We start from the raw sequence: 27,240 nt of genomic DNA on the forward strand, positions 1-27,240 counted from the left end.
CAGACCCTTCTGGAGACACAGGACTCCAGACTGAGGTCTGCGCATTTTCTGAAGTCTGGGCCCTCCTCCATGTCACCTTAAACTTGGCTGGAAGCCCTCACCTACGCTGGAGCATTCTTTTCCTCCTCTGGCCAACAGAGGCAGAGAACTCCGCTTACTAGCCCACCCTTTCCTCCCTCCCCCCGAGTTCCTACAATGGCCTGTAAGTCCCTGTAAAATCTGCTTCATCTCTACTCAGCACACTCCGTCCCAGCCACGCTGGTCGTCTGGTATTTCTCAAACACATCAGGCTCGCACACATCAAGGCCTTTACACTTGTTCCCTTCTTGGGACACTCTTCCCTAAACATCTGCTTAGGTCGCCCACTCACTTCTCAGTTCTTTGTTCATTACCTTTGGCGATGTCTTTTTATGACCACCCTATTTAAAACTGCAATCCCACCACCACCATCACACACAAACACCTCAGGCCCTCGTTTCTCTCCAAGACATGTATCACCGTTTAATATATATATATATATATATATATATATATATATATATATATAAATATATATATTAATATATTTTATTGATTTTTTACAGAGAGGAAGGGAGAGAAATAGAGAGTAAGAAACATCGATGAGAGAGAAACATCGATCAGCTGCCTCCTGCACATCCCCCACTGGGGATGTGCCCACAACCCAGGCACATGCCCCCGACTGGAATCGAACCTGGGACCCCTCAGTCCGCAGGCCGACGCTCTATCCACTGAGCCAAACTGGCTTTGACAATTTTATATATTTTGATTGTCCCCACTAGAATGTTAATTCCATGAGGTGGGATTTTTTTATTGTTCCTTCATTAATGTATTCCCCAGCACCTAGAGCAGAGCTTGGTACAGAGTGGGGGCTCGGTATTTGTTCACTAATAACAGATGGAGAAATGAAGGCTCAGGGAAGTTTCTTGCCCAAAGTCTCACTAGTACATGGTATGTTGGATTCTAGAGCCCTGGATCTTACCCTTAAGTTATACACCCCCTGTTCATCAACCATCATCCAGAGAGCCACAGGGGAGCTCTGATCCAAAGGCGGAGGCTGTCATCTGAGATGCTGGCTTCATTCTGCTCACTGGTGCGGCGGGTGGGGGGGAGGGGAGTCCTGGTTTTACAGGTTTTTAGAACACATAGGGGTAACCCTAGCTGGTTTGGCTCAGTGGAAAGAGCATCAGCCTGGGGACTGAAGGGTCCCGAGTTTGATTCTGGTCAAGAACATGTTACCTGGGTTGTAGGCAACCAATCAATGTGTCTCTCTCACATCAATGTTTCTGTCTCTCTCTCTCTCTCTCTCCCTTCCACTCTCTAAAAATCAATGGAAAAATATCCTCAGGTGAGATTAACAAAAGAAATACCTATATAGAACACATGGGGCTATCTTCCTATCTGACAAACTGTTTAGGAAATCCTCCTCCCTAGCAACCACCCTGGGGAGTATTGTCTGAACATGGCTACACCATGCCTCGATGGGTCATTTCTGCCTTCCCACCAAACTGTACTTAGCTTGACACACAAAGTTACTCATTCACACCATTGTGGTCTTGAATCAGAAGTTTTGGATATGAGTTCTCTGTAATTTTCTTTGTATAGCACCTAGGACAGAACTTAAGGCCCTCAAATGGTACTGAGCTTTCTGCCAATGATGACAGAACAAGCAAAACAGTCAAAGCTACATAAAGTGTACATGTACAAAAGAGTCCAAAGGATTGATGAAAAAGGCCAAAGAAAGAATGCTTCCTCAGGGAGAGAAATACTACATAAAGGACTGGGGTTGACAATGAGAATACGAAGGTAAAGGGCAAGGTGGGACCAACATTGGTACTAAAACCACTAAATCCCTGGGATTTTGCTCCTATTCTAAATGGAGGCAGGATTTACTAGCAGCTCTCAGATGTCAGTAAGGGCCAAGACAAAGGCAGCATACACACATAGCTGACTCTGCCTTAAATTCAGAACTGAGCCCCGCTGAGGCCATGCTATTTTACCTGAGGCCTTGCTCTACTTCACTCTGCCCCCTGCATACCCACCAGGGATGCAAAGTGCCACCTCTTTCCCTCTTTGGTTGGCCTCCCTACTCCTTCCCCTAATTGGGCAAAACTCAGGAAGCTACCAGGATGCTCTGGCCTCCCCTATGCCTCTGCCATCCATACATGGTAGGTAACCAGATGAAAACAATTACATATTAATTATATACAATTAAGCTAATTACTGCTACATATAAGGAAGACCAAAGAGGCAGCTGGAGCAGACCAACACAGGCCCAAGACAACTGGAAGTCATGAAAGTGGAGAAGGAATGGTTCCGAATGACGCTTGAGAAAACACCGGTAAAAACTTGTAACGCTCTGACACACAAGTGCAGCAGGAGGCAGACTCTGAAGAGGCCTGTGTGAGGGAGGTGTGATGGCGGCAACATCACTCAGCACCAGGGCTGTTTCTTCCCGCTGTTCTTCGTGTCCTAGCAACTCAGTTCTCTAGGTAATAAACAAAGCTAGGTGACAAATGACGCGCAAATTTTGTCAAATCAAAGACAAAGTACATCAATCTGTTATTGGCAATTTTTAATGTTTCATTTGTACAGAACTAAAATTTGTGTTTAAAGGCACAGGAGGGAGGAAAGGCAGTTAACACAGCATGGATCCACAACAAAGCTGGATAAAACCACAGGATTGCTCCTCTTTAGCCTTAGGGAAATAAATAATGCTGTACTAAGCTAGACAGCACTCAATTATGAGCTGAGCAAAAGACTTTCTGGCCACATACCAAGGGTGCACAGTAGATCCCACTTTGGAATAAATGCCCAGAAGGTAAGCATTACCCGCGGGTGGCAGTACAGCCACAAAGTTCTCATACAGGAAGTGTACAGAGATTTGAAGCAAACATGCAGCTTTTTAAACTTAAAAGAGAATCTTTTGTGACATTTGTTTTAAAAAGGAAAAATTATCAGCATATCAAGAAGTGTAATTTTAAAAAATGCAACCAGGCTCGATTAAATAGTACTTACAACTTACTAATAAAAATTATAAAAATAAAAACCGAAACTCTTCTGTCCTTGAAAGAGATAGAAAACTATATATTTTCCTATAATATTATAAGAGAATCAGCATTTTCACCCTTATATCTCTTAAAATATTACTTCTCTTCTTTCCACATTCTATCATTTTAAAAATAGCAAAATCTGTTCAATATGGCAATTTCTGTCAAGTGAAAGGATATACCACCTATTGAGTAAAAGAGTATGAATGAGGAAAAAGCTGAATGTTCTGAAAAATACTAGTTTACCGCTAATGGATCTGATCATACTAACCAGGTGGAAGGAAAGATAAAGACTAAGATTTTCTTAAAAACAAAACTAAAACCCAATGATTCGAAACATTCTACACATAATTTCAAAGCACTATTGGAAATTCTTGATCAAGTGTAGCAAGAGAGGGAACAGAGAAATTTGGTAGAATAATAGGGCATATTTCTAACCACTTTCATTTAAACAACATCAGCCTTACCAATTATCTTTCTTCCTCATTTAAAACACTGATTGGCCAGATTAAATCATAACAGCATGAAAGTAAAAACGAGTCTCAACTTGGGTATGAGCACAGTGCTTCGAAAGCAGTTTCTGTATTACAGATAGGACTCAGAGCTGGTGTGTCCTCTTTTAAATATATGCCCCCAAACACCTTACATGGCTCAAAAGCTTACAAGTTGATGGCCCTGGCCGGGTAGCTCAGTTGGTTAGAGCATCCTCCCCACACACCAAGGTTGCAGGTTTGGTCCCCAGTCAGGGCACATACAAGAATCAATCAACCAAGGAATGCGCAAATAACAACAAATCAGGGTTTCTTGCTCTCTCTCTAAAAATCCACTTAAGATTTTTTTTCTACAAGTTGATGGTAAATTCAATGTTAAAGTACAAGCCTTAAAAATTCATCCAGTGTTTTCATTGAGAAATGAATTATTAAAATAATTTTTGAAATGGGATTAAATATATTTAAATCTGGACTTTTCTGTACTTAATAGTTTTCTTTAAAAAGAAAAGTTTAAAAACATCAAGAGCCGGAACATGCTGTCAGGACAGAAATAATTAGAAATGCCGTCAGTTGCAGAAGCTGGGCAACTCAGTCTTGTTTAGAATTTTTCAAAGCTTGAAGTCTCTCTATTAGTGGAGGGTGGGAATAATGCCACATGGAAAATAGCCAGTCAGAAACAGGGAATCCCAAGTTATCTTTGTTTAGTTTGATTAAAGCAGAATATAAGTCTTTAGCCTTTCCAAGTTTCTTGGCAAATGCATCAGCTTGAAACTCAAATCTGCGGCTCAGCACTGTTAGGCAAAAAGAAAGAACCTGAAAAAATAAATACAAGGGTTTTAACCACTGCCCACTTCTTTGTTGTCACTGAAGGTTTCCAGAGCTAAGACTGCAGAGGAAGTTCTGCTCAGGGTAAGAGAAACAGCAGGCTCAAGAAAGATCACTAGTACTTAGGAAACCTAGGATGAGGGAATTATTATATATTGAGCTTTCCCCCCACCCCAAGCAAATATACCAGAAACAGATATAGATCCAAACGACCCTTACCAAAAAATACTAATTTTTAAGAATCTGCTATTTGCCAGACATTTTACATATTCCCCAATTGCTCCTGTTTTACAGGAAGGTGAAGCTCAGAGAGGCGATAACTTGTTTGAGGTCACACAGCTAGAAGGTGGTAGTGCTGAAATTCTCAGTGATTCCAAAGCCCATGCACACCACCTTCCTCAGAGACAGAGTGAAGGCATGATCACTTATATTCAGACTTTTTTTTTCTCTTTCTAAAAAAATACTCTTAATCATATATCTACTTTTAAAGGATAATGACAATCTTAACTGAGAATATTCTAAAAAATATGCTACAGCTTCTAATAACAATCTCAAAAAGGAATTTTCTAAAATGTTCTGAGCTATGGAAGTGTTGTTAGAATATCCACTCTCCATAGGTGACAGCTATGAAGGGGACAAATTTCATCTCAAAATATAAATTTCTGAGGGAAAAATAACTTCTTTGTATACTGAAATATTGCAGGTTGAATAACATGATATTTAAGATATTTCTTATCTTAAAATACTTCAGCATGAAAACAAACAAAAAGTCTAAAATGTCTCTTGTTTGTCCTCTTATTTCTACTAGCAAATGTAAGTTTCAAAGTAAAGTCTGGGAGTTCCTAATACATTCTAACACATGTTCAAAACCTAAAAACTTAATTCTGCCTGAAAATTTTTTCCAAATCTTTAATATACTCTTTGGGATAGAGTGTGTGTAATTTGAATCTCACTGTAACACATAAATAAAGACATAAGCAGTTACTAATCTGCACTTACCTACTCTTACGTAGGTTTCCAAACTCTTCTTAATTGGGCAATTTTCCCCAGGAAAATCTCTTTCCTATCATGACCTCTTAAACACTGGCATTACAAATAAGATTTTTTGTTTAAGTATCTAGTCTTTTTGAAACAAATCTTATGGGCCCTCCAAGATTTTAAAAGTTGGTATCTTTGCCCTAGCCTGCGGACTGAAGGGTCCCGGGTTCCATTCCGGTCAAGGGCATGTACCTCGGTTGCAAGTTCAATCCCCGGCCCAGGCCCTGGTCAGGGCGCGTGCAGGAGGCAACCAATCGATGTGTTTCTCTCACATCGAGATTTCTCTCTGTCTTTCCCTCTCTCTTCCACTCTCTCTAAAAATCAATGGAAAAATATCCTCTGGTGAGAATAAAAAAAAAAAAGTTGGTATCTTTGTGGATTAACCACTTCAAATTACTTTACTACCTCACATATTTATTTAGACATTTTTTGAAGTGAACTCAACTACTCAATTTAAGGAAACTAACAAAACAAAACCCCCTTGAGGAGCCCAATTAAATGCCACAAATGATAACTACTAACACTACTTACAAGAGGACCTTTCTCCTCAGTTCCTTATACCTTCTAAGATAAATTCAAACCTAAAAACTGAATTCTGCCTGAAATTTATATATAGTAACTCTTACCTAATGGGAATGATTATCTGATTTCCCAGTCTATGGCAGGTTAAAGAACATTAGAAGGGAGAGTGACCATAATGGAAAGTCACACTGATAGCACCAAGGATTATTAGCCTGACTGTGAGGGAAGACAAGAAAAGTAGTTAAATAAATAAATAAATGGCACAACTGCTGCAAAGGCAGCGTGGCCTGGGCTCATCAGGACACACAGCTCAGTGTCCTCAAGGCACCACAGAATCGGGGTGGAAGACAGCAATGACAATGCACCGCAAGGCAGCCTGCAGCCTCTAGCAGTAACCAACTGTGTAAGCTTTTATTATACGGGATTATCTAATTCTGATTTTGAGGGTGTGCAGCAGGACCCGAAGGCTATTTTGAAGCAGGTGGTTAGAGAACACAATCATACAGCCTCCCTTATCTAGCCATATACCCCCAATTATTTGTTCTATCCCCTCACACATGGATTTTCACACAAGCATTGGTAAATATGTGGTCTAAGGCACAGCATTCCATCCACCAAGACTCTGAGATATAAGTTACATCAAGGTTTATACTACTAAAGTCTAATGCTCTACTTTTTTCCCTAAACTGTATGCAAGCTTTGTTTATTTGGGCTTGGGTTTTTCTGCTACTTTTTTATACTGGCCAGGAAATCAAGGGACTAAAAGACTTTGTTTCATTTCCTTGTTAAAAACTAGTTTTTGTGTTTTTTTTTGTTTTTTTTACTACTCTAGGGGTTCTAGATTTGAAACAGGCAAGGGCACATGTGAGATAATTTTAAAGGTTATACATTACCTCATTGTACGGTGAAAAAATAAACTGGAAGATGATCAATAGTCCAATTAGAGTGGGCTGGCTGTCAAAAAAACCAAATGCAGCAAAAAGCTCCTTTCGACCAATTAATGCAGCAAACAAGAAGAAACACAGGAAAGAATTCATCTAGAAAGGACACAAAATTTCTAAGTTATTACTAAGCTGATTTCACTGCAGTACCAAAAAGTGCAATAAGACATCATGGTGTGAATTTAAGGATGGTGTTTGTGAGCCCTAGGCAGTTTGGCTCAGTGGATAGAGTGTCGGCCTGCAGACCAGAGGGTCCTGGGTTCAGTTCTGGTCAAGGGTACGTACCTTGGCTGCATGCTCTTCCCCAGCCCTGGCCCTGGTTGGGGCTCATGCAGGAGGCAACCAATCAATGTATTTCTTTCACACTGATGTTTCCTCTCTGTCTTTCCCTCTCTTCCACTCTCCCTAAAAATCAACGGAAAAATATCCTAGGGTGAGGATCAACCAAAAAATAAAAATAAAATAAAATAAAAGGAAATACTCTCCATGAGGAACTTTAAGCAGTTTATATAATCGTTCACTCAGTCTGGAAGCAGAGAGGGAGAGAGGGTCTAAGCTGAGGCTATATATACTAATTCACTAGCAGTGGACAACAAATAGTTTGGCTGGATCAGGGCTTTGGAACAAACTAGAGGATGGCTAACAAGATTTGGAAAAAAGGGATGTGGGAAAACTTCCAAAATTAGTCCAGAGTATGTTAAATCTGTGGTCTAAGGTGAATGTTCACCAAGAGTCCCACAAGAGGAGGCTCTCAATGATCAGGTGGAGAAGATGCCTGCTTTGTCACTCAAGAACTTGGTTGAGGAACTCATGAACAAAACAGCCAAGGCGATAGGGATGGTCAGTGCGCTAGTCAACAACATAAGACATCCCCCCACTGACTCCTGCTGGGTGCGCAATCTCAGGGGAGGCAATCAGCCCCAGCCCCAGTCCCAGCCCCACACCTTAGGGACCAGCCCACAACCTCATATGAGGTAAACTGATTCCACTGGACCCCTATTTTCATGAAAAGGGCAGTGATTTTCCGTATTAGACTGAACTTGGATTTATTTAAAGTCTTACTCACTGATGTGTATCCATACAACATAGCTTCAAGCCAAGGAACTCATTTTTATACCTAAAGATGTTAAGGCAACAGGAAAGTACCTACAGGATTCATAAATTTTCCCACATAATTCATCACCCAGAACCACGTGGCTTTTAGAAAGGTACAAAGTCTCACTTAAGATTCAGTTAAGCCCATAATTGCTCGGCTCTAGTCAACAAGATGCAGTGCTATTTCACCCGGGGCCTGCAAATGTGTGGTCACTCTGTGGGTTTAGAGGTATTAATACCCAAAGGAGGAAGGTTACAGGAACTGTTTTCTTCTTTATATTCACTACATTTTCCAATTTCTTATCAATGGATGTATAATGACTTTTAAATGAGAAAAAACACATTATATATATATAATATATATATATATATTATATATATATAATATATATATATATATATTTTAATTCGTTAGTCGGGACACTCGTAAGTCAAGGCCCCACTGTACTTTATTGATTTTTTACAGAGAGGAAGGGAGAGGGATAGAGAGTCAGAAACATCGATGAGAGAGAAGCATCGATCAGCTGCCTCCTGCACACCCCCCACTGGGGATGTGCCTGCAACCAAGGTACATGCCCTCGACAGGAATTGAACCCGGGACTCTTCAGTCCCCAGGCCGATGCTCTATCCAGTCAGCCAAACCGGTTAGGCCGCAGCCGTGGGCAAACTACAGCCCGCGGGCCAGATCCGGCCCGTTTGAAATGAATAAAACTATTGGAAAAAAAGACCGTACCCTTTTATGTAATGATGTTTACTTTGAATTTATATTAGTTCACACAAACACTCCATCCATGCTTTTGTTCCGGCCCTCCGGTCCAGTTTAAGAAACCATTGTGGCCCTCGAGTCAAAACGTTTGCCCACCCCTGGGCTAGGGCATAAATGAGAAAAAACAAATATTTTTATAAAAGCATTTTAATGTCCAATTTACTTGAGCTCATTTCTTTTGATCTTACAGTTCCCACAGTTTGGTAACTCAGGAGGTAGTGATGATGATGGTGATAACCATAAATGCTTTATAGTACTTACCAATTTTCAGGTACTACCATAAACTCTTAACATATATTAACTCATCTAATACTTATATTAGTCCTTTGAGGTGTTACCATTCAAAAAGGGACCATTCAAAAAGGGAATGGAGGCAGACAGGTTCAGGAAAGTGCCTGAGGTCACATAGGTAGTGAGTCAGGGAGCCGTGATGTGAAGCCTGGTGGCCAGGCTGTACAGTCTGTCTTAACCTCTCTACTCTATGATCTCTCATACCTGCCACACTTCAAATTTGACTACCATGCCATAAAAAGAGAACTGTCATTCCAAACTTACCTGGCTAATAATGATATTTTTGACTGTGTGTCCCAACTTCCAATGCCCCAGTTCATGGCCTAGTACAGCAAGGACTTCCTCATTATTGCATCCTTGTTTCTTATTCTGAATCAAAGAACAAATTGAAAATAAATGATCAAGAAACTTCAAAAAGTTTATACCTTTTACCCCAGTAAGAGCCCATATTTGATTCTAACTTAAGGAAGCAATCTGACTTTTGTGCGAAACTGTTCATTTACTTAACAGAACATTCTCTAAACCACTTATATTAGACACTGTGTTAAGCACCAAGGAGAGAATCAAGAACAAAACATACTTGTTTAAGTTTATATGCTGACTTTCTGAAGCTTACATCCTAATTTAGATTAGGAAAAAATATAATCTTTATCAATAGACTACATAAATAAATCATGACAATGTCATATGACAGCCATATTATAAATCCATTAATTTTTTTTTTTATATATGGAATGCTTTACAAATTTTGTGTGCCATCTTTGTGCAGGGGCCATGCTAATCTTCTCGGTATTGTTCCAATGTTAGTATATGTGCTGCCAAAGCATGCACAGAAATTTTGTTTTTAAAAATTAGGCTGTGATATGGGAAATTGCTGATGAATAGTGTCAAATAATAATTATATTACAGATCCATTAGTAATGTTTTCAAAGATTATGTTCTGCATGGAAAAATGATTTAATTAGGTGAAGAAAGTAGGAAACAAAACTAAAAACGCTATATAATTCTAATTATGAAAAAATGTGAGCCCGGCTGGCATGGCTCAGTGGTTGAGCATTGACCCATGAACCAGGAGGTCACAGTCCAATTTCCAGTCAGGGCACATGCCCAGGTTGCAAGCTTGATCCCCAGTGGGGGGCATGCAGGAGGCAGCCGATCAGTGATTTTTGCTCATCATTGATCTCTCTCTCTCTCTCTCTCTCTATCCCTTCCTCTCTGAAATCAATTTCTCTCTCTCTCTCTCTCCTCTCTCTCTCTCTCTCTCTCTCTCTCTCTCTCTCTCTCTCTCTCTCTCTCCCTCCCTCTCTCTCTCTGAGGCCCAGTGCACGAAATTCATGCACAGGGGTGAAGGGGTGTCCCTCATCCTGGCCTGCACCCTCTCCAATCTCAGACATCCTCACAATCCAGGACCGCTGGCTCCTAACAGCTCGCCTGCCTGTCTGCCTGCCCCCTAACCGCTCCCCTGCCAGCCTGATTGATACCTAACTGCTTCCCTGCTGGCCTTATCTCCCCCAACTGCCCTCCCCTGCTGGTCTGATCGCCCACAACTGCCCTCCCCTGCCGCAACCTGCCTCCTCCACCGGGACCTGCCTCCACCACACAGCGTGGAGCCGCAGGACTCCCAGGCCTCACTGTGCGGAGCAGCTGCCGGGCCCCGCCTCACCTATGTGCACGGCCATCTTTGTGGCAGCCATCTTGTGATGACATCGCACACGAGGGCATGAGGACCACCTAGGCTTTTATTAGTATAGATTATATATATATATATATATATATATATAGTAAATGTCTATGTAAAAATACATAAACCTAGAAAATAGACTGGAGGTATATCAAAATGTTAACAATAGCCAAAGCCGGTTTGGCTCAGTGGATGGAGCGTCGTCCTGTCGACTGAAAGGTCCCAGGTTCGATTCCGGTCGGGGGCATGTACCTGGGTTGTGGGCATATCCCCAGTAGGAGATGTGCAGGAGGCAGCTGATCGATGTTTCTCTCTCATCGATGTTTCTGACTCTCTATCTCTCTCCCTTCCTCTCTGTAAAAAAAAAAATCAGTAAAATATATTAAAAAAAAATGTTAACAATAGTTTCTTCTATATGGTAGAATTATAGTGTTTAACTATTTTATATCTTTCCTATATTCTAAATTATCTACACAAATAAAAGACAAATATGCAAATTGACTGTACCTTTGCTACACCTTAAGCCATGCCCACCAGCCAATCAAAGCAACTATATGCAAATTAGCCCAACCAAGATGGCGGCCGGCAGCCATGGAGCTGGAGCAAGCAGGAGGCTTGGTTGCCCCAATGATGGAGGAAGCCAAGCTTCCTCCCTGCCGCAGCCGGCTCTGAGCTCCACTCAAAGCAACGAAGTTTCAATTATAGAAGGTAAATAAACCCTAGATACCTGCTTTCAGCCGGCTGTGGCCACGGAGCTGGAGCGAGCAGGAGGCTTCCCTCCCACCCGCCCTGGCTGGCTCTGAGCTCCTCTCAAAGCTACAAAGTTTCAATTATAGAAGGTAAATAAACCCCGAATAAAAAAAAATAAGAAAGAAAGGAGAGGCTGGGAGCTTCCGTCGTGGGGCTTGGCCAGCCTGAAAAGGGCCCTCAGCCCCTCACCCAGACTGGCCAGGCACCCCAGTGGAGACCCCCCACCCTGAAGGGGGTGTGACCAGCCTGCAAACACCCATCAGCCCCTCACCCAGGCTGGCCAGGCACCCCAGCGGGACCCCCACCCTGATCTGGGACATCCTTCAGGGCAAACCAGCCGGCCCCCACCATGCACCAGGCCTCTATCCTATATAATAAAAGGGTAATATGCAAACTGACCCTAACAGCAGAATGACTGGGAAAGACTGGTCACTATGACACACACTGACCACCACGGGGCAGATGCTCAATGCAGGAGCTGTCCCCTGGTGATCAGTGTGACCACAGGGGGAGCTCTGCTCAGCCACAAGCCAGGCTGACGGCTGCCAGCACAGCGGTGGTGGCGAGCAACTCTCCTGTCTCCTCAGCAGCACTAAGGATGTCTGACTGCAGCTTAGGCCTGCTTCCCGCTTTCAAGTGGACATCCCCCAAGGGCTCCTGGGCTGCCAGAGGGATGTCTGACTGCCAACTTAGGCCCGATTCGCCAAGGAGCGGGCCTAATCCAGCAGGTGGACATCCCTTGAGGGGTCTCAGACTGCAAGAGGGCACAGGCTGGGCTAAGGGACCCCCCTGAGTGCACAAATTTTTGTATACCAGGCCTCCAGTCCTATATAATAAAAGGGTAATATGCAAATTGACCCTAACAGCAGAACGACTGGTCACTATGACACAAACTGACCACCACGGGGCAGACGCTCAATGCAGGAGCTGTCCCCTGGTGGTCAGTGCACTCCCACAGGGGTAGCTTTGCTCAGCCACAAGCCAGGCTGACAGCTGCCAGTACAGCGGTGGTGGTGGGAGCCTCTCCCGCCTCTTCAGCAGCGCTAAGGATGTCTGACTGCAGCTTAGGCCTGCTTCCAGCTGGCAAGTGGACATCCCCGGAAGGCTCCCGGGCTGCCAGAGGGATGTCTGACTGCCAGCTTAGGCCCAATCCCCCGGGGAGCGGGCCTAAACCAGCAGGTGGTCATCCCCCGAGGGGTCCCAGACTGCCAGAGGGCACAGGCCGGGCTGAGGGACGCCCCCCCCCGCCCCCCCCGAGTGCACAAATTTTTGTTCACCGGGCCTGTAGTCTATATATAAAAGCCTAAGTGACCGGACGATCAGTTGCTATGACGTGCACTGACCACCAGGGGGCAGATAGTGCAATAAACAATTAGAAAACATATATCCTAGAAGGTGAAGGTTAAAGGTTTTGAAATAAATTCCAGCTACTTAAAGGGTGAAGTACCCCCCAAAAACAAACAAACAAAAAACACACAGCCGAAGCCGGTTTGGCTCAGTGGATGGAGCGTCGGCCTGCGGACTGAGAGGTCCCGGGTTCGATTCCGGTCAAGGGCATGTGCCTGGGTTGCGGGCATATCCCCGGTGGGGGATGGGCGGGAGGCAGCTGACCGATGATTCTCTCTCATCGATGTTTCTAGCTCTCTATCTCTCTCCCTTCCTCTCTGTAAAAAATCAATAAAATATATTTAAAAAAAAAAACAAAAAAAAAAACACAGATGAACGTGGACTTGATTTTGCTTTATACAGTTTAGATGATGGTTTCTAACTTTTCTATTACTTTAATAATAAGCAAAAATATGGCTGTTTTTAATAATGATGATACTAGTTCCCACTCATTATTGGGTTATATACCAGACAGTGAATATTAGGTATTTTACATACAATTCATTCATTTCTACTTCTATAAGGCAGGTATCATTGGCCTCATTTTATATAAATTAACAGTCTTCAGGCTTCTGTTTTCATCAGTTCTTAATTAGATAGCATAGGCTCATGTCTTTGGTTTGATATCTGGATTTCGAAGCTATTCAGAACTGCACTGGAGTCACACTCAAAGATATGGATTGAAAGAGATTAAACAAGGATCATTTTCCAGAAAAAGAATTACTTGCTTGTAGTGGACTTTTAGGCAGAACTGGATTTTCTTACTTTTCCACACTAATTTCATATAAAAGAACAACAAAAATACCACACATCTTCCTTATCTATACTTTCCTTTTTATAAAATTCACACACTGATTCATTTGATCTTCACAGCACCAAGCTGGGCAGGATGGAAAGTATTATCTTCAGTTTAGAGATGAGGAAAAGGAAGCTAAGAAATTAAATGTCTTGCTTAAGCCTGGCCAACATGGCTCAGTGGTTGAGTATTGACCTATGAACCAGGAGGTCATGGTTTGATTCTAGGACAGGACACATACCCGGTTTGTGGGCTCGATTCCAGTGTGGGTGTGCAGGAGGCAGCTGATCAATGATTCTCTCATCATTGACGTTTCTATCTCTTTCTCTCTCTCCCTTCCTCTCTGAAATCAATAAAAATATATTAAAAATATAATAAATTAATAAATGTCTTGCTTAAGATAACTTGCTAATAAACAGTGGGTAAAATCCAAACCCACATCTGAGAAGCCTGTGCCATTTCTATTATACTTAACAGGTAGGGAGACTTTCACCTAACCCTACCACGTGCAGCGGAAATACTTGTTTTCTTCTATAAAAGGGCAGCTTTTCTGTTCAGTTTTTTGTAGTTTTAATTTTCCTTTTATTTAAACTGCTTTTGACACAGGTTGTTCCAATTATGTGTTCTATTTGTCCCCTGAAGGGTAAAATTCCAGAGAGTAAGTTTCCTAGACAGCTTTTAAAATGTTAATAGCCAATATAGACATTCACAATGTTCATAGCAGTTATCTCTAAGAGGAGGGACTTCAAATAGCTTGAGTGTTCTTCCTTAAACTTGTTAAAAATCAAACTATTCATCTTCTCTACATTATCCAGACTTAAAACCATCTTTGCATCCCCCACTGTACTGTACATACTAGGTGCTCAGTAGCAGGTGCTGAATAAATCACTGTTTTCTAAACTTCGGCCACATCTGTGTACTCTCTGTGTCTCTCTGTCTTTCTTTAAACCAATTCACTTTTTTAAAAATATTTTTTTATTGATTTCAGAGAGGAAGGGAGAGGGAGAGATAGAAACATCAATGATGAGAATCATTGATCAGCTGCGTCCTGCATGCCCCACACTGGGGATCCCACAACCTGGGCAGTGCCTTGCCTAGAAATCGAACTGTGATCTCCTGGTTCATAGGTCGATGCCCAACACTGAGCCACTAACCCAACACACTTTTTAAAACTGAGCCTCGCCGAAACCGGTTTGGCTCAGTGGATGGAGCGTCGGCCTGCGGACTGAAGGGTCCCAGGTTCGATTCCGGTCAAGGGCATGTGCCTGGGTTGCGGGCACATCCCCAGTGGGAGATGTGCAGGAGGCAGCTGAGGCGGCTGATCGATGTTTCTCTCTCATTGATGTTTCTAGCTTTCTATCTCTCTCCCTTCCTCTCTGTGAAAAATCAATAAAATATATTTAAAAAAATAAATAAAAATAAAAAATAAAACTGAGCCTCATCCTAAATGACAATATTCATGAAATCATAATATGCTAGTTTTCTTTTTCCTAATATTCAGTAGTAAATATAGCTATTCAAACTCACAATGATATACTACTTAAAATCACCTCACCAGTGGGACATACACTGGAAAGCAATATAGTTAATGAATGTTGAGTCCATCTTTGACCTTCTCCTTCACTCCACATACCAGCAATCAGCAAGTACTTTAAATCCATCTTTTATTGTTATTCTCCTACTTATTCTGACCTCTCACTCTAGTGCAGGCCCTCATTGTCTCATGCTTCTCTTGATGCAATAGGCCTCAAGAAGCCTGTCTGCCTCCAGTCTTTGCTCTCTCCTATATGCTGCCACCAAATTTTTATCTTCCTAAAACAAGATCTGGCCTCTATACTCAAGTCAATCTAAACTTTTCAGGCCACTGGAAACAACCCCTTGATGTCTTCAAGAAGGAGTATTTTATAAACTGGTCCTGGCCTATGTTTTCATCTCATTCTCAGAGAATCCATTCAGTCATCAGTCTCAGAATAGCCACTGTACAGTGAGTTGTTGTTGTTTTTGGTCTCTTTAGCTTTATTAATTCCATGTCTTCAATGTGAAGAGGCCCATCCTCAAGTCAAATCCTGCCTAGTTCAAATATTCTCTTTTAAGAAATCTGTCTGATCATTAGAATCTGCATTAACTTCTTAATTTCTAAAAGCCACACTACTTCGGCTACTTAGGATATTTACCACACTTTGCCATAAAGTATGGGCTATTTGTGTACATATCTAGTCTTCTTCACTATAGGTTCTTTAGGGTAGGGCTATGTCTAATATATCTTCATCTTGTAACTTATACATAGATGCTAAAATATTTGCAGTTATCAATGAAATAAAGCAGGCTCTTTAAGAAGCCAGAAAATAATTCAAATTCCATTCAACATGCTTCAAAGAACTAAACAATCTTTTTAAAACTTTAAGCCAAAGAGTACTGTTCTCATAGATACTAAAGGTCTAATTTCATTACATTGCTTAAAGTTAGTGAATCACTACCTATGTCTAGGTTTGGCTATAATGCAATCCACCCTGTATGTGGATACCTCTTAGTAGGTTGCTTTGCTGAATTTGTATGACTCTTCAGTGTTGTCACTGGGTTAGCCTTTCTGGACTCCAGTTTTCCTAACTACAAGATGACCTTAAGATCTCTCCCTGGCTTAAAATCCTATGACCCTTGGTCAGACCAAAGTGGTCTTTATTCCAAAATCCTAACAAGTGGGATAACCACACTTAAAAAATAAATACAATCGCCCTAACCGGTTTGGCTCAGTGGATAGAGCATTGGCCTGCAGACTACAAGGTCCCAGGTTCGATTCTGGTCAAGGGCATGTACCTTGGTTGCGGGCACCTTCCCAATAGGGAGTGTGCAGGAGGCAGCTGATCGATATTTCTCTCCCATCGATGTTTCTAACTCTCTATCCCTCTCCCTTCCTCTCTGTAAAAAATCAATAAAAGATATTTAAAATAAAAAAATAAAAAAATAAATAAATACAATCAAATGAGTTAAGCTTCTCCCAATGCTATTTAATCCCTTCACAGAATTTTGTTCCATCTACATATTTATAACAGGCTAGGCATTTTACTAGACCATCATTTTAAGTCAAAGCAGATGCTTGAATGATAGTAAATATATTCTGGTATGTAGACAATATAAAATGAACTAAAGGTATTTCTAATACAGGGTGGGGCAAAAGTGGGTTTATAGTTGTTTGTATAGAAAGTAATACAATAATTAATAAACAATAATACAAGAATAAATTCTGTGTTTTGCATACTCACAACTGTAAACCTACCTTTGACCCACCCTGTATATTATTTCATTTAATCTTCATGACCCTAAAAGGTAGGCATCTTTAGCCCAGTATCTCTCAACTCAGAGTGATCTTGCCCTGCAAGCCCCCACCCTCATGGATATCAGGCAATGTCTAGAGACGTTTTTGGTAGTCACATCTGTTGGGGTGGCAAGGCGGTGGTAGTGGTGCTGATGCTGGCATCTAGTGGAGAGAGGCCAGGGATTCTGTTAAACATCCTATGATTCACAAGACATCCTCCCACAACTAAATATTATCTGGCTCAAATGTCAACAGTGCTGAAGTGAGAAACCCCAGTAGCATCATCTTTTAGTTAAGAAACCAATGATTTGCCTGGCCAGCAGTTGAGCGTCAACCTATGAACCAGGAGGTCACAGTTCAATTCCTGGTCAGGGCACATGCCTGGGTTGTGGGTTTGATCCCCAGTGTGGGGCGTGCAGGAGGCAGCTGATCAGTGATTCTCTCTCATCATTGATGTTTCTATCTCTCTCTCACTTTCCCTTCCTCTCTGAAATAAATAAAAACATATATATTAAAAAAAAACACCCAGGAGAAAACCAAGATGGCGGCATAGGTAAACACCGGAAATTGCTGCCTCCCACAACAACTTCAAAAATACAACTAAAAGACAAAACAGACATCATCCAGAACTACAGGAAGGCTGGCTGAGTGGAAATTCTACAACTAGAAGGAAAGAGAAAAGCACACTGAGACTCAGAAGAGGTGCGGTGCGGAAGTAAAGTGCAGAGGTGCGGAGGCACACGCAGCAAGGACTGGCAACTGAGGACGCGGCTGTCTTTTTGAATCGGGAGGGAGTCTCAAGCTCCCGACTGCTCTGAACTCCAGTTCTGGGAAGTCTCTGGGGACTCAGACTCATACGGGGAGAAACTGGACTGTCTGGCAGCGGGCAGAACTCAGAACTCAGCAGTGCTTGCAGCGATTACCGAGAAGCTGAGACGTAGGGCCTCTTAGGGCAGGGCTGAGGAGCAGCCATAGCTGTTTGCTCCCCCCCTGTTGATTCCCTGAGACCTCGCCCCACCCAAGCTGCGGCAGAGGCTTTTGCATATGAATGCCCTGGCCCTTTGTAATCTGAAAATTACCTAAAAAACTGCAGCTGGGCCAGACAGACCCAGAACTTCCAAGAGAAGGCCCAAGGCCGCACAGCAGCTTGTATTGCTTCACAGCTGGGCCTCATCTGGGCACCTCCAAACCCCAAACAAGGAAGGGGAATCTGCAGATCTCTTCGTAGCTCCTTCTGGGTAGCCTCAGGCAGTGGCTAAATTAGCACCTCTTTAGATCCAAGAGCCAGTGTACCCAGTGGTCAGAGGGGGACCATCCAGACTACAACTCCTCAGATCCACAAGGGACACACTCAGGGAGCAGCCTCAGTGAGCACCAAAGCCCCACTGAAGCAAGTCTTGCCCCAGAAGGGTGTCTTCAGCACAGAAGTTCTCCCACCGTAGACAGAGCTGATTCTCACAGCCAACTGGCCTGGAGGTCAATTCCTCCCAGTGATACCTACAACAATCAAGGATTAACTACAACAAGACTGTGCACAAAGCCCACAAAGGGGTGCACCAAGTGTGTCCACCTCATGTAATTGGGGAGGCTGAGCCACTGGGCCCTATAGGACACCTAGCACACAAAGCCACTCTACCAACACAGGGAAGCATAAAAAATGCGGAGACAAAGAAACAGGTCACAAATGACAGAAATGGAGGAAAGCAAACGACTGGATATAGAGTTCAAAACCACGGTTATAAGGTTTTTCAAGAGTTTTCTAGAAACCGCCGATAAATTTAGTGAGACTCTGGAGGATATGAAAAAAGACCAACTAGAAATTAAGCATACACTGACTGAAATAAAGAATAATATACAGAGATCCAACAGCAGACAAGAGGACCCCAAGATTCAAGTCAAAGATTTGAAATACGAAGAAGCAAAAAATACCCAACCAGAAAAGCAAAAAGAAAAAAGAATCCAAAAATATGAAGATAGTGTAAGGAGCCTCTGGGACAACTTCAAGTGCACCAACATCAGAATTATAGGGGTGCCAGAAGATGAGAGAGAGCAAGATATTGAAAACCTATTTGAAGAAATAATGACAGAAAACTTCCCCTACCTGGTCAAAGAAATAGACTTACAAGTCCAGGAAGCACAGAGAACCCCAAACTAAAGGAATCCAAAGAGGACCACACCAAGACACATCATATTTAAAATGACAAGGGCAAAAGACAAAGAGAGAATCTTAAAAGCAGCAAGAGAAAAACAGTCAGTTACCTACAAGGGAGTTCCCATACGACTGTCAGCTGATTTCTCAACAGAAACTATGCAGGCCAGAAGAGAGTGGCAAGAAATATTCAAAGTGATGAATAGCAAGAATCTACAACCAAGATTACTTTATCCAGCAAAGCTATCATTCAGAATTGAAGGTCAGATAAAGAGCTTCACAGATAAGGAAAAGCTAAAGGAGTTCATCACCACCAAACCAGTATTACATGAAATGCTGAAAGGTATCCTTTAAGAAGAGGAAGAAGAAGAAAAAGGTAAAGATACAAATTATGAACAACAAATACATATCTATCAACAAGTGAATCTAAAAATCAAGTGAATAAAAAATCTGCCGAAACCGGTTTGGCTCAGTGGATAGAGCGTCGGCCTGCGGACTGAAAGGTCCCGGGTTCGATTCCGGTCAAGGGCATGTGACTGGGTTGCGGGCATATCCCCAGTGGGAGATGTGCAGGAGGCAGCTGATCGATGTTTCTCTCTCATCGATGTTTCTAACTCTCTATCTCTCTCCCTTCCTCTCTGTAAAAAATCAATAAAATATATTTAAAAAAAAAAATCTGATGAGCAGAGTAAACTGGTGAATATAATAGAACTAGGGGCATAGAAAGGGAGTGAACTGACAATTTTTGGGGAGAAAGGAGTGTAGGGGTGCAGGAAGAGACTGGACAAAAATCGTACACCTATGGATGAGGACAGTGGGAAGGGTAAGGGCAGAGGGTGGGGTGGGAACTGGGTGGAGGAGAGCTATGGGGGGAAAAAAGAGGAACAACTGTAATAATCTGAACAATAAAGATTTAATTTAAAAAACAAACAAACACCCCAACAATTTAGAAAGCTTAACATACTTGCCCAGCATTACACAGATTCAAAATCATCTCTGAATGACACCAAAGACAACAGAACATCATACCTACAAATACTGGTGACTACTTCTGATTACATTTGTGTCGTATCTTATCACTGTCTTCCCCCTCCCCCCATTAGTCTTAGCACTTTAGACTTTGCTAGTCAGCATCAGCTGACCTCATCCAGGAAAGGACTCAGAAAAAGCTTTCTCAGACTCTCAGGTCAGATTTAAGAAATGCCTTTTCTTGTGTTCTCACTGCATCCAGTATACATAGCTTCACTGTGGCAATTACTATGTTGTACTGTGATTGTATAAGCTCCTTGAGAGCAAGGGTTTGCCTCTTTAAGTTTGTATTCCAAGTGCCAAGCAAAATATCTCAGCACAGAGTATACATTTCATAAATATTTGTTAAATAAACAAAAGAAAACTGACCAAATTACATAATGTACCCAAGGACACACAGCTACTAAATGACAGAACCAGGATTCTAATCCAAGTCTCTCTGTTGCCAGAGCCTATAATTATTGTCTCAATGAAACTAAAAATGAGATGTCTATCTCCTCTTTATCCTGCCTGTGGAATTTCTTTGATCATAAACATATCAGGAATAAAGATAAAGCCCCTGTTTTAAAGATAGCTTATAATCATAAGAATTTTCCTATCTTATACTTCTAATTTTAATGTGTACATTTGCAAAAGCTGCAAGGTAGTCAGCATGTATAATAGTGAGGATCTCTCCCAAATACCAGAATTATGAAGGGGCCATGGTGTTTGTATCTGATAGTCTCCCTGAATTCAACACTTACATAGAAGCGGATGTTACCTAGAGTCGTCACAGAAACTGTTTATAAAAACTAAACCAGAGTCTCTTAGGAAAAGAAGAACTCACTTTAACTTTAGCTTTTATTTCTTCACTGTCCCCTTCTCCATCATTGCGGGGTTCCATGCCAGACTCCTCCCGGATGTCTTTGTTTAGTACAGAATACTCTTCTAGTAGAGTGTCAAACAAAACTATTCGCTTGTTCTTGAAGAAGCCATAAAAATAAGCATTGCTGTGGGAAGAGCGTTTAGATCCTAAGGAAAAGACAGTTCAAAGCACGGAAAATAATTAAAAAGTCTGGGGTCCTTTGGAGAGACTCCTAGAAATTGAATTACTGGAAAGGACATTAACATTTTCAAATGGTTTAATACCTGAAGAAACTGTATCAACATAAATCACCACCAGCAGTGGAGAGTGTCTGTTTACCTGTAGTCTTGTCAACAGAGATGTGTGCTCATCAGGGCTGTAGAGCAATAAGTAAGTAAGGAAAACCTAAATATCCCGCAGCAGCAAAATGATTAAATTATTGTAAAGCTATGAGATGGCAAAATTATACTAGAGTTAGAAATATTGATGAGAGAGAAACATCGATCAGCTGCCACCTGCACACCCCCTACTGGGGATATGCCTGCAACCAAGGTACATGCCCTTGACTGGAATCAAACCTGGGACCCTTCAGTCCGCAGGCCGACACTCTATCCACTGAGCCAAACCAGTTAGGGCCAAAATTATACTTTTGAAGACTGTTAACAAGACAGGAAAAAGTTTCACCAATATAATGAGGATTAAAACTTTATGTACCTAAGGTTCCATTATTGTCATGAAAAAAATATACATGTAAATAGAAAAGTATAAACAAAGGCCTATTAAGAAATATATCAAAATACTGAAGTATTAAAAAAAACCCACTGCAGTGTTTATCACTGGCTTCTAGAACTATGGATTTTTGTTCCCCTTGTCTATTTTCCAAGGCTTGTAAGTATACACACTTCTATATTCAGAAAATAATTAAAGCTATTTTTTAAAAGACTGGGGAAAAAATACCTAAATTTTTAACAGTGGCTAACAGTAGCTGAACAAACTATGATTACTTTTTATTTTCTTCTTTATTTATATATTTTTATTTTCTAAATGTTCTATAATGTGCAGTGAATTTAATAATTACGAGCAGACTTTGGGTTCAAATCTTGGATCTGCCATGTATTAGCTGTGGAGTAAGAAACTTTCTCAAATTTCTTTAAGCTTTATTTACCTGTTTATGATGCAAGCCAATATCTATGTCATTGGATTAGGGTAAGGGTTACATGAGAAATTCTAAGTAAATCAATTAGTATACTGCCTGATCCATATAAACTATTATTATTTACATACTTTTAAAAAGTAATAATAAAATATTTGTTTCTCTTGAGAATTTTAGATCTCTCACAGAAATGTGAATTAAAAAATATTTTTTTATTGATTTCAAAGAGGAAGAGAGAGGGACAGATAGGAACATTAATGATGAGAGAGAATCACTGATCGGCTGCCTCTTGCACACCTCCTACTAGGACTGAGCCTGCCACCGGGGCATGTGCCGTGACCGGGAATTGAACCGGTAACCTCCTGGTTCATGAGACAATGCTCAACCATTGAGCCACGCTGGCCGGACAGAAATGTGAGTTTTTATCTACTCTTATTTCTAATGTAAAGAATGTCTAGTAGTATATTTAGAATATAGTATATTCTATATATATATAGCAGTACGTTTGACAGTATGTTTAGAATACAGTAAGGCTTTGATAAATAGTGGCATTTCCTTATTTATTTTTCAGTTTTTGTTTAATTGCCAAATATGTGGTCCAATTTTGCTAGTCATATAGGGTCTGGAAAGCCGTGTATCAATCTGAGGTCTTATACTTTTCATTTCTGTCTTGTTTTTTAAAAAAATTAATTTAAAAATATTTCTTAGATGGTGCCTGAAGTTATTTATGGAAGCAGGCAGATTGTAGGCATAAAAATAAAATTAACATCTTAATATCTCCCACTGGTCCAAGTGTCTCAAAGTATGGCCCAAGGAACCCTTCCACCAAAATCACCCCAGGCGCTTGTTAGAAAGTAAACACCAGAAACACCTATGAGGTCAGACCTCTGGGAATGGAGGCCAGCAATTTATCTTTTAACAAACTCTCCAGGGAATTCTTATACAGTTCTCACTAAGGTTTAAGAGTCCCTGCACTAGACCATAAGCTTTTTGTATTGCTGTGCCTGGCACGTAGTATATATTCAATAGTGCTTGTTTACTAAATGGATTAATGATGCTACTTGAGGTGTGAGGCAATGTATTTGAGAACTCAAAAAATCAAAATGTTCTATGCAAATGTAAGGCACTGCCATCTGTATCATTTTTGTTTATGATCTTAATCAACCTCTCAGCAGCATTTGCAGTTGACCACTCCCTCCTTGAAACACTTTCTTTTCCTATTTAAAAAGAAACAGCATTTTCTCCTCTTTTCCTTCCTATCTCAATGGTCTCTCCTCTGTGTCCGATGCTGGCTCTTCCTCTCCTGCTGACTCTGACCTGAGCCCCACTCTCTTCTCTAAATGTCCTTATCCGTGGCATTAAACTCACCTACGTGCCAGATACTTCCCTATCGATATTGCTGGCCCTGCCCTCTCCCTAGAACGCCAAACTCATACACCCAGCTGACTATTTGCTATCTCTACACCTTCCCATGAATGTCTATAGTGTATACTTGTTGCTTATATTCTTATGTGTGGCTTCTTCCCTGCCCAGGACTGGAATCTCTGTTCAGAGTTAAGGGAATTCAAACCATGTAAATCTCGTGAGAGACTGCTTCTCATTTAAGAAATACAAAAAGACATATATTTGCTTCCCCAGCATTCCTGACAGCTAGCCCTGTGCCTTGGCTCAGTCAATCAAATGCACCCATTGGGGACTCTGGATAGTTAGCACTAGAAGCAGGGCAGTGAGGAACTAACTCTGTAGGTGCTAGTGGCAGGGATATTAGGGGTGCAAACTGCTGAATCCAACAGAAGGAGGCAACAGCAGTTTCCTCCCAGACTGGTCTGCAGTGAAATTCCGAGTTCCCCATCTCCCTATGGAACAGCCCACCTTCCAAGCTTGGTAAACTTAATTTCCTGGTGATTCTGTAAGCTATCAAATAGTGTTTCAATAAGCAATTGTTTTCTGCTTACATAGCCAGTTGGTTTCTACTACCTGTTTGCCACTAACTATTGCCTGCAGAATTCTAATTCAATGTTCAATAGATATCTCAATATACAGCACATCCAACTTAAGTTCGCATAAACCTGCTGTTCCCCAGTTTTTCCAATATCAGTAAACTATCATCTATCCAATTGCTCAGGCTAAAAATCTAGGTTATCATCCTTGATGTCTCCCCTTCTCCCTTAATCTTTTCCATATAATCTATTAGTATAGTCCCATCAACTCTACCTCTAAAACACATCCCCAGTGCATCCACTTCTCTCCTTCAATCTCTACTGCCCTAGTCTAAGCTCCTACTCTCCCCTACCTGGATTACTAGAACAACCTCCTAACGGCTCTCCCTGCTTCTACCCTTGCCGCCCCTACAATCTATTCTCCATAGCAAACCAAGATATTTTAAAAAAACAAACCAGACCATGTCACTTTCCTGCCTAAAACCTTCAATGGCTTTTCCCCTTGAAGTTAAAATAAAACTCAAGCTCCTTCCCCTGATTTACAAAGGCCCTCGTGGTCTGACTCTTGCCTGTCTCAGATTTCATGTCCTAACACTCCTGCTAAGTGGCAGCCACATTGGACTATTTTCTGTGTCTTGATGATTCAAAGCTCTAGAAGGTCTTTCTATTGATTTCAGAATGTATGTCTCCTTTCTTCAGGTCTCAGCTTACATTCATTTGCTCAGTGAGGTCTTGCCTGATGACCCTCTAAAGCAGCGGTTCTCAACCTGTGGGTCGCGACCCCTTTGGCGGTCGAATGACCCTTTCACGGGGGTCGCCTAAGACCATCCTGCATATCAGATATTTACATTACGATTCATAACAGTAGCAACATTACTGTTATGAAGTAGCAACGAAAATAATTTTATGGTAGGGTCACAACATGAGAAACTGTATTTAAAGGGCCAGAAGGTTGAGAACCACTGCTCTAAAGTATCTACTCAGTCATTCTTCATCACATCACACTGGTTAATTCCCTGCACAGCACTTGTTCTCTGATATTTTCTGAGAGCAGGAATCTTGGCTTCTCACTACTACATTCATACTAATTTACAAATCTGTAATGTGTTGTTATTGTTAGTAACAACATTCACTCATTCAAAATATTTTTGAGGACTGTTACCATTATTAACAATAAAAGCATACATTACCAATGAGAAAACGTCTGTTTAGCAAAGTTAAGTTGCCCATAGTCATACAGGTAACTGTGATAGAGCTAGGATTCAACGAAGACTATTAACTCCTCAGCCTACCCTCTGAAATTCTACCCCTCCACCTACTCAAATCTTGATTTTCTATAAACTCTCAGCTTATATTATAACCCTACATAAAGCCTTGCCTATTTTATCTAAAATCATATATCACGTATGTAAATATCTCTATTGTCATATCATCACTGTGATTTCATGTTATCTGATTATAACTTAAGTGATTAGCAACTTAGGTTGCTTCTTTAGTAAAGACCCTGAGAAACTGTTCTACTGTACTAATTAGTGTGCTACTGTTTAATATTAATTAAGAGTAGTGATTCTCAGAGGCTAAAGAAGTAATATGAATCGGCTTATTCTCCTACCATTTCCCCATGGAACTGTTCCAACTGTACCTTTAGCTGACCTATATAACCTCAGAAGCTACCAAGTATCTGAGATTTCTACTCTCCTAGTTGCTGTTAATTCACTCTTTCCAGTTGTGACCATCTCTGTTCTTACCTGGACCCGAAATTACGTAATTCTGTTTCTATTCATTCATCTAATATAACTGCTTCTCATTGGTGATTTTTTAGTTTAAATGATGGATGGACAAACTATGGCTTGCAGGCTCACTCTAATCTGCTACTTATTTTTATACACAAAGTTTTATAGAACACAGCCATGCTCATATTTATGTATAATCTATGCTGTTTGGCACTATAATGGCATAGCTGAATAGCTTCAACAAAGAACATACACTTGCAAAGCCTAAAATATTTATTATCTATGGCATTACAGAAAATGTTTGCCAAACCGTGGTTTAGAGGAAGCAAAACTGAAAGCCAGAGTGGTAAAGTGATCTGTCCAAGATTCCACAGCTGGTAAGTAACAGAGGCAAAACCAGCCTTGTTCATGTACATGGATTTTAATGTAAGGATTCTGAAAGTCATGGTACCACACAACAGTTTTAATTGACATCTCTGTAAGCTTCCTTGACACTTTAGTAGTCTTATGTAAGCTCCTAGATAGCTTACCTCTACCCAATGGTAGGACAGTTTTTGGTAATTTGCAGGTTTTCACAATCAGAGTCTTCCAGAACACTGGAAGTTTTGTTGAAAGAGACAAAGCCAATAACAATGGCTTTATGAGCCTAAAACTAGTGCTAAATGGAATGACTATACAACAGTCCTACTTAATTACTAGGTGCCAGGCAGGTAACAAAGTCCATAAGTCAGTCTAATATGCATGCTATTAAAGGGAGTGATAAAGGCCTTGGCCCAAAATTAAAAACAATATTGTAAAGCCAACCAAATACAGCTTCAGGCAAGAATAGGATTTGACACCAAGCCACCAGCTTCTATCCCTGGACTATATCATCAATTCCTATAAATCTTAAAACGTCAAAATGTAAAATCTTAACCTTTAGATAACAAAATTTTAAACAAACTGATTTGCTCATTTATTAAAGTTTTAAGAATAAAGTTCTCAGATAAACCACTCAAACGAAATCTTCTTACCCCCAGTAGCCTTACCTTCAACAACATACACCTTAGTCAAAGGAAAGTCAATACTCTTTGCCATTATTTCAATTTCTTGTTTAAGCTTTCCCTCAGGTAGAGGTGTGAATTTGTCAAATAAAGGGGCAATATAATCAGCATAGATTGTGACAAGCACCTGAAAAGTAAATGTCAGAACAACCTATGAACATGTTCTTAAAAAATCTACTCATTATACAGATTCAATTACATTGAAACAATTATGTGACCCTAACCTTGAGAGCAGGGACCATATCTACTAGTATTTGTTCTGGTTTTCCCAGTCCCAAACCATACCAAACTCATCAATCTGTTTGACGAATTAAATCAATATGAATAGTCTCAAAGTGGTAATAACTGAAAAGTCAAATGGTCCATTCAAAACTATCTTGGGAATT

General features: G+C 41.1%; 1 protein-coding gene across 2 annotated transcripts in view; it reads right to left on the reverse strand.

Moving 5' to 3' along the window:
* ZMPSTE24 (zinc metallopeptidase STE24) overlaps positions 1-27,240 on the reverse strand; it is a 41,519-nt gene that overhangs the window by 1,472 nt on the left and 12,807 nt on the right. Inside the window, exons 6-10 of one of the 2 annotated variants that reach the window (XM_081085863.1) lie at positions 26,840-26,981; positions 20,968-21,152; positions 9,302-9,406; positions 6,838-6,981; positions 2,579-4,372 (exon numbers count right to left, since the gene is read on the reverse strand). In XM_081085863.1, coding sequence (XP_080941989.1) covers positions 4,148-4,372; positions 6,838-6,981; positions 9,302-9,406; positions 20,968-21,152; positions 26,840-26,981 — 801 coding nt within the window. In that variant the 3' untranslated portion in view covers positions 2,579-4,147. Of the gene's footprint in view, positions 1-2,578; positions 4,373-6,837; positions 6,982-9,301; positions 9,407-20,967; positions 21,153-26,839; positions 26,982-27,240 lie in introns of those variants that run through there. The other variant, XM_081085862.1, reaches the window with a different exon arrangement.

Source organism: Myotis nattereri (assembly GCF_964212035.1).
Source record: "Myotis nattereri genome assembly, chromosome: 3".
In the NCBI taxonomy this organism is placed as follows: domain Eukaryota; kingdom Metazoa; phylum Chordata; class Mammalia; order Chiroptera; family Vespertilionidae; genus Myotis; species Myotis nattereri.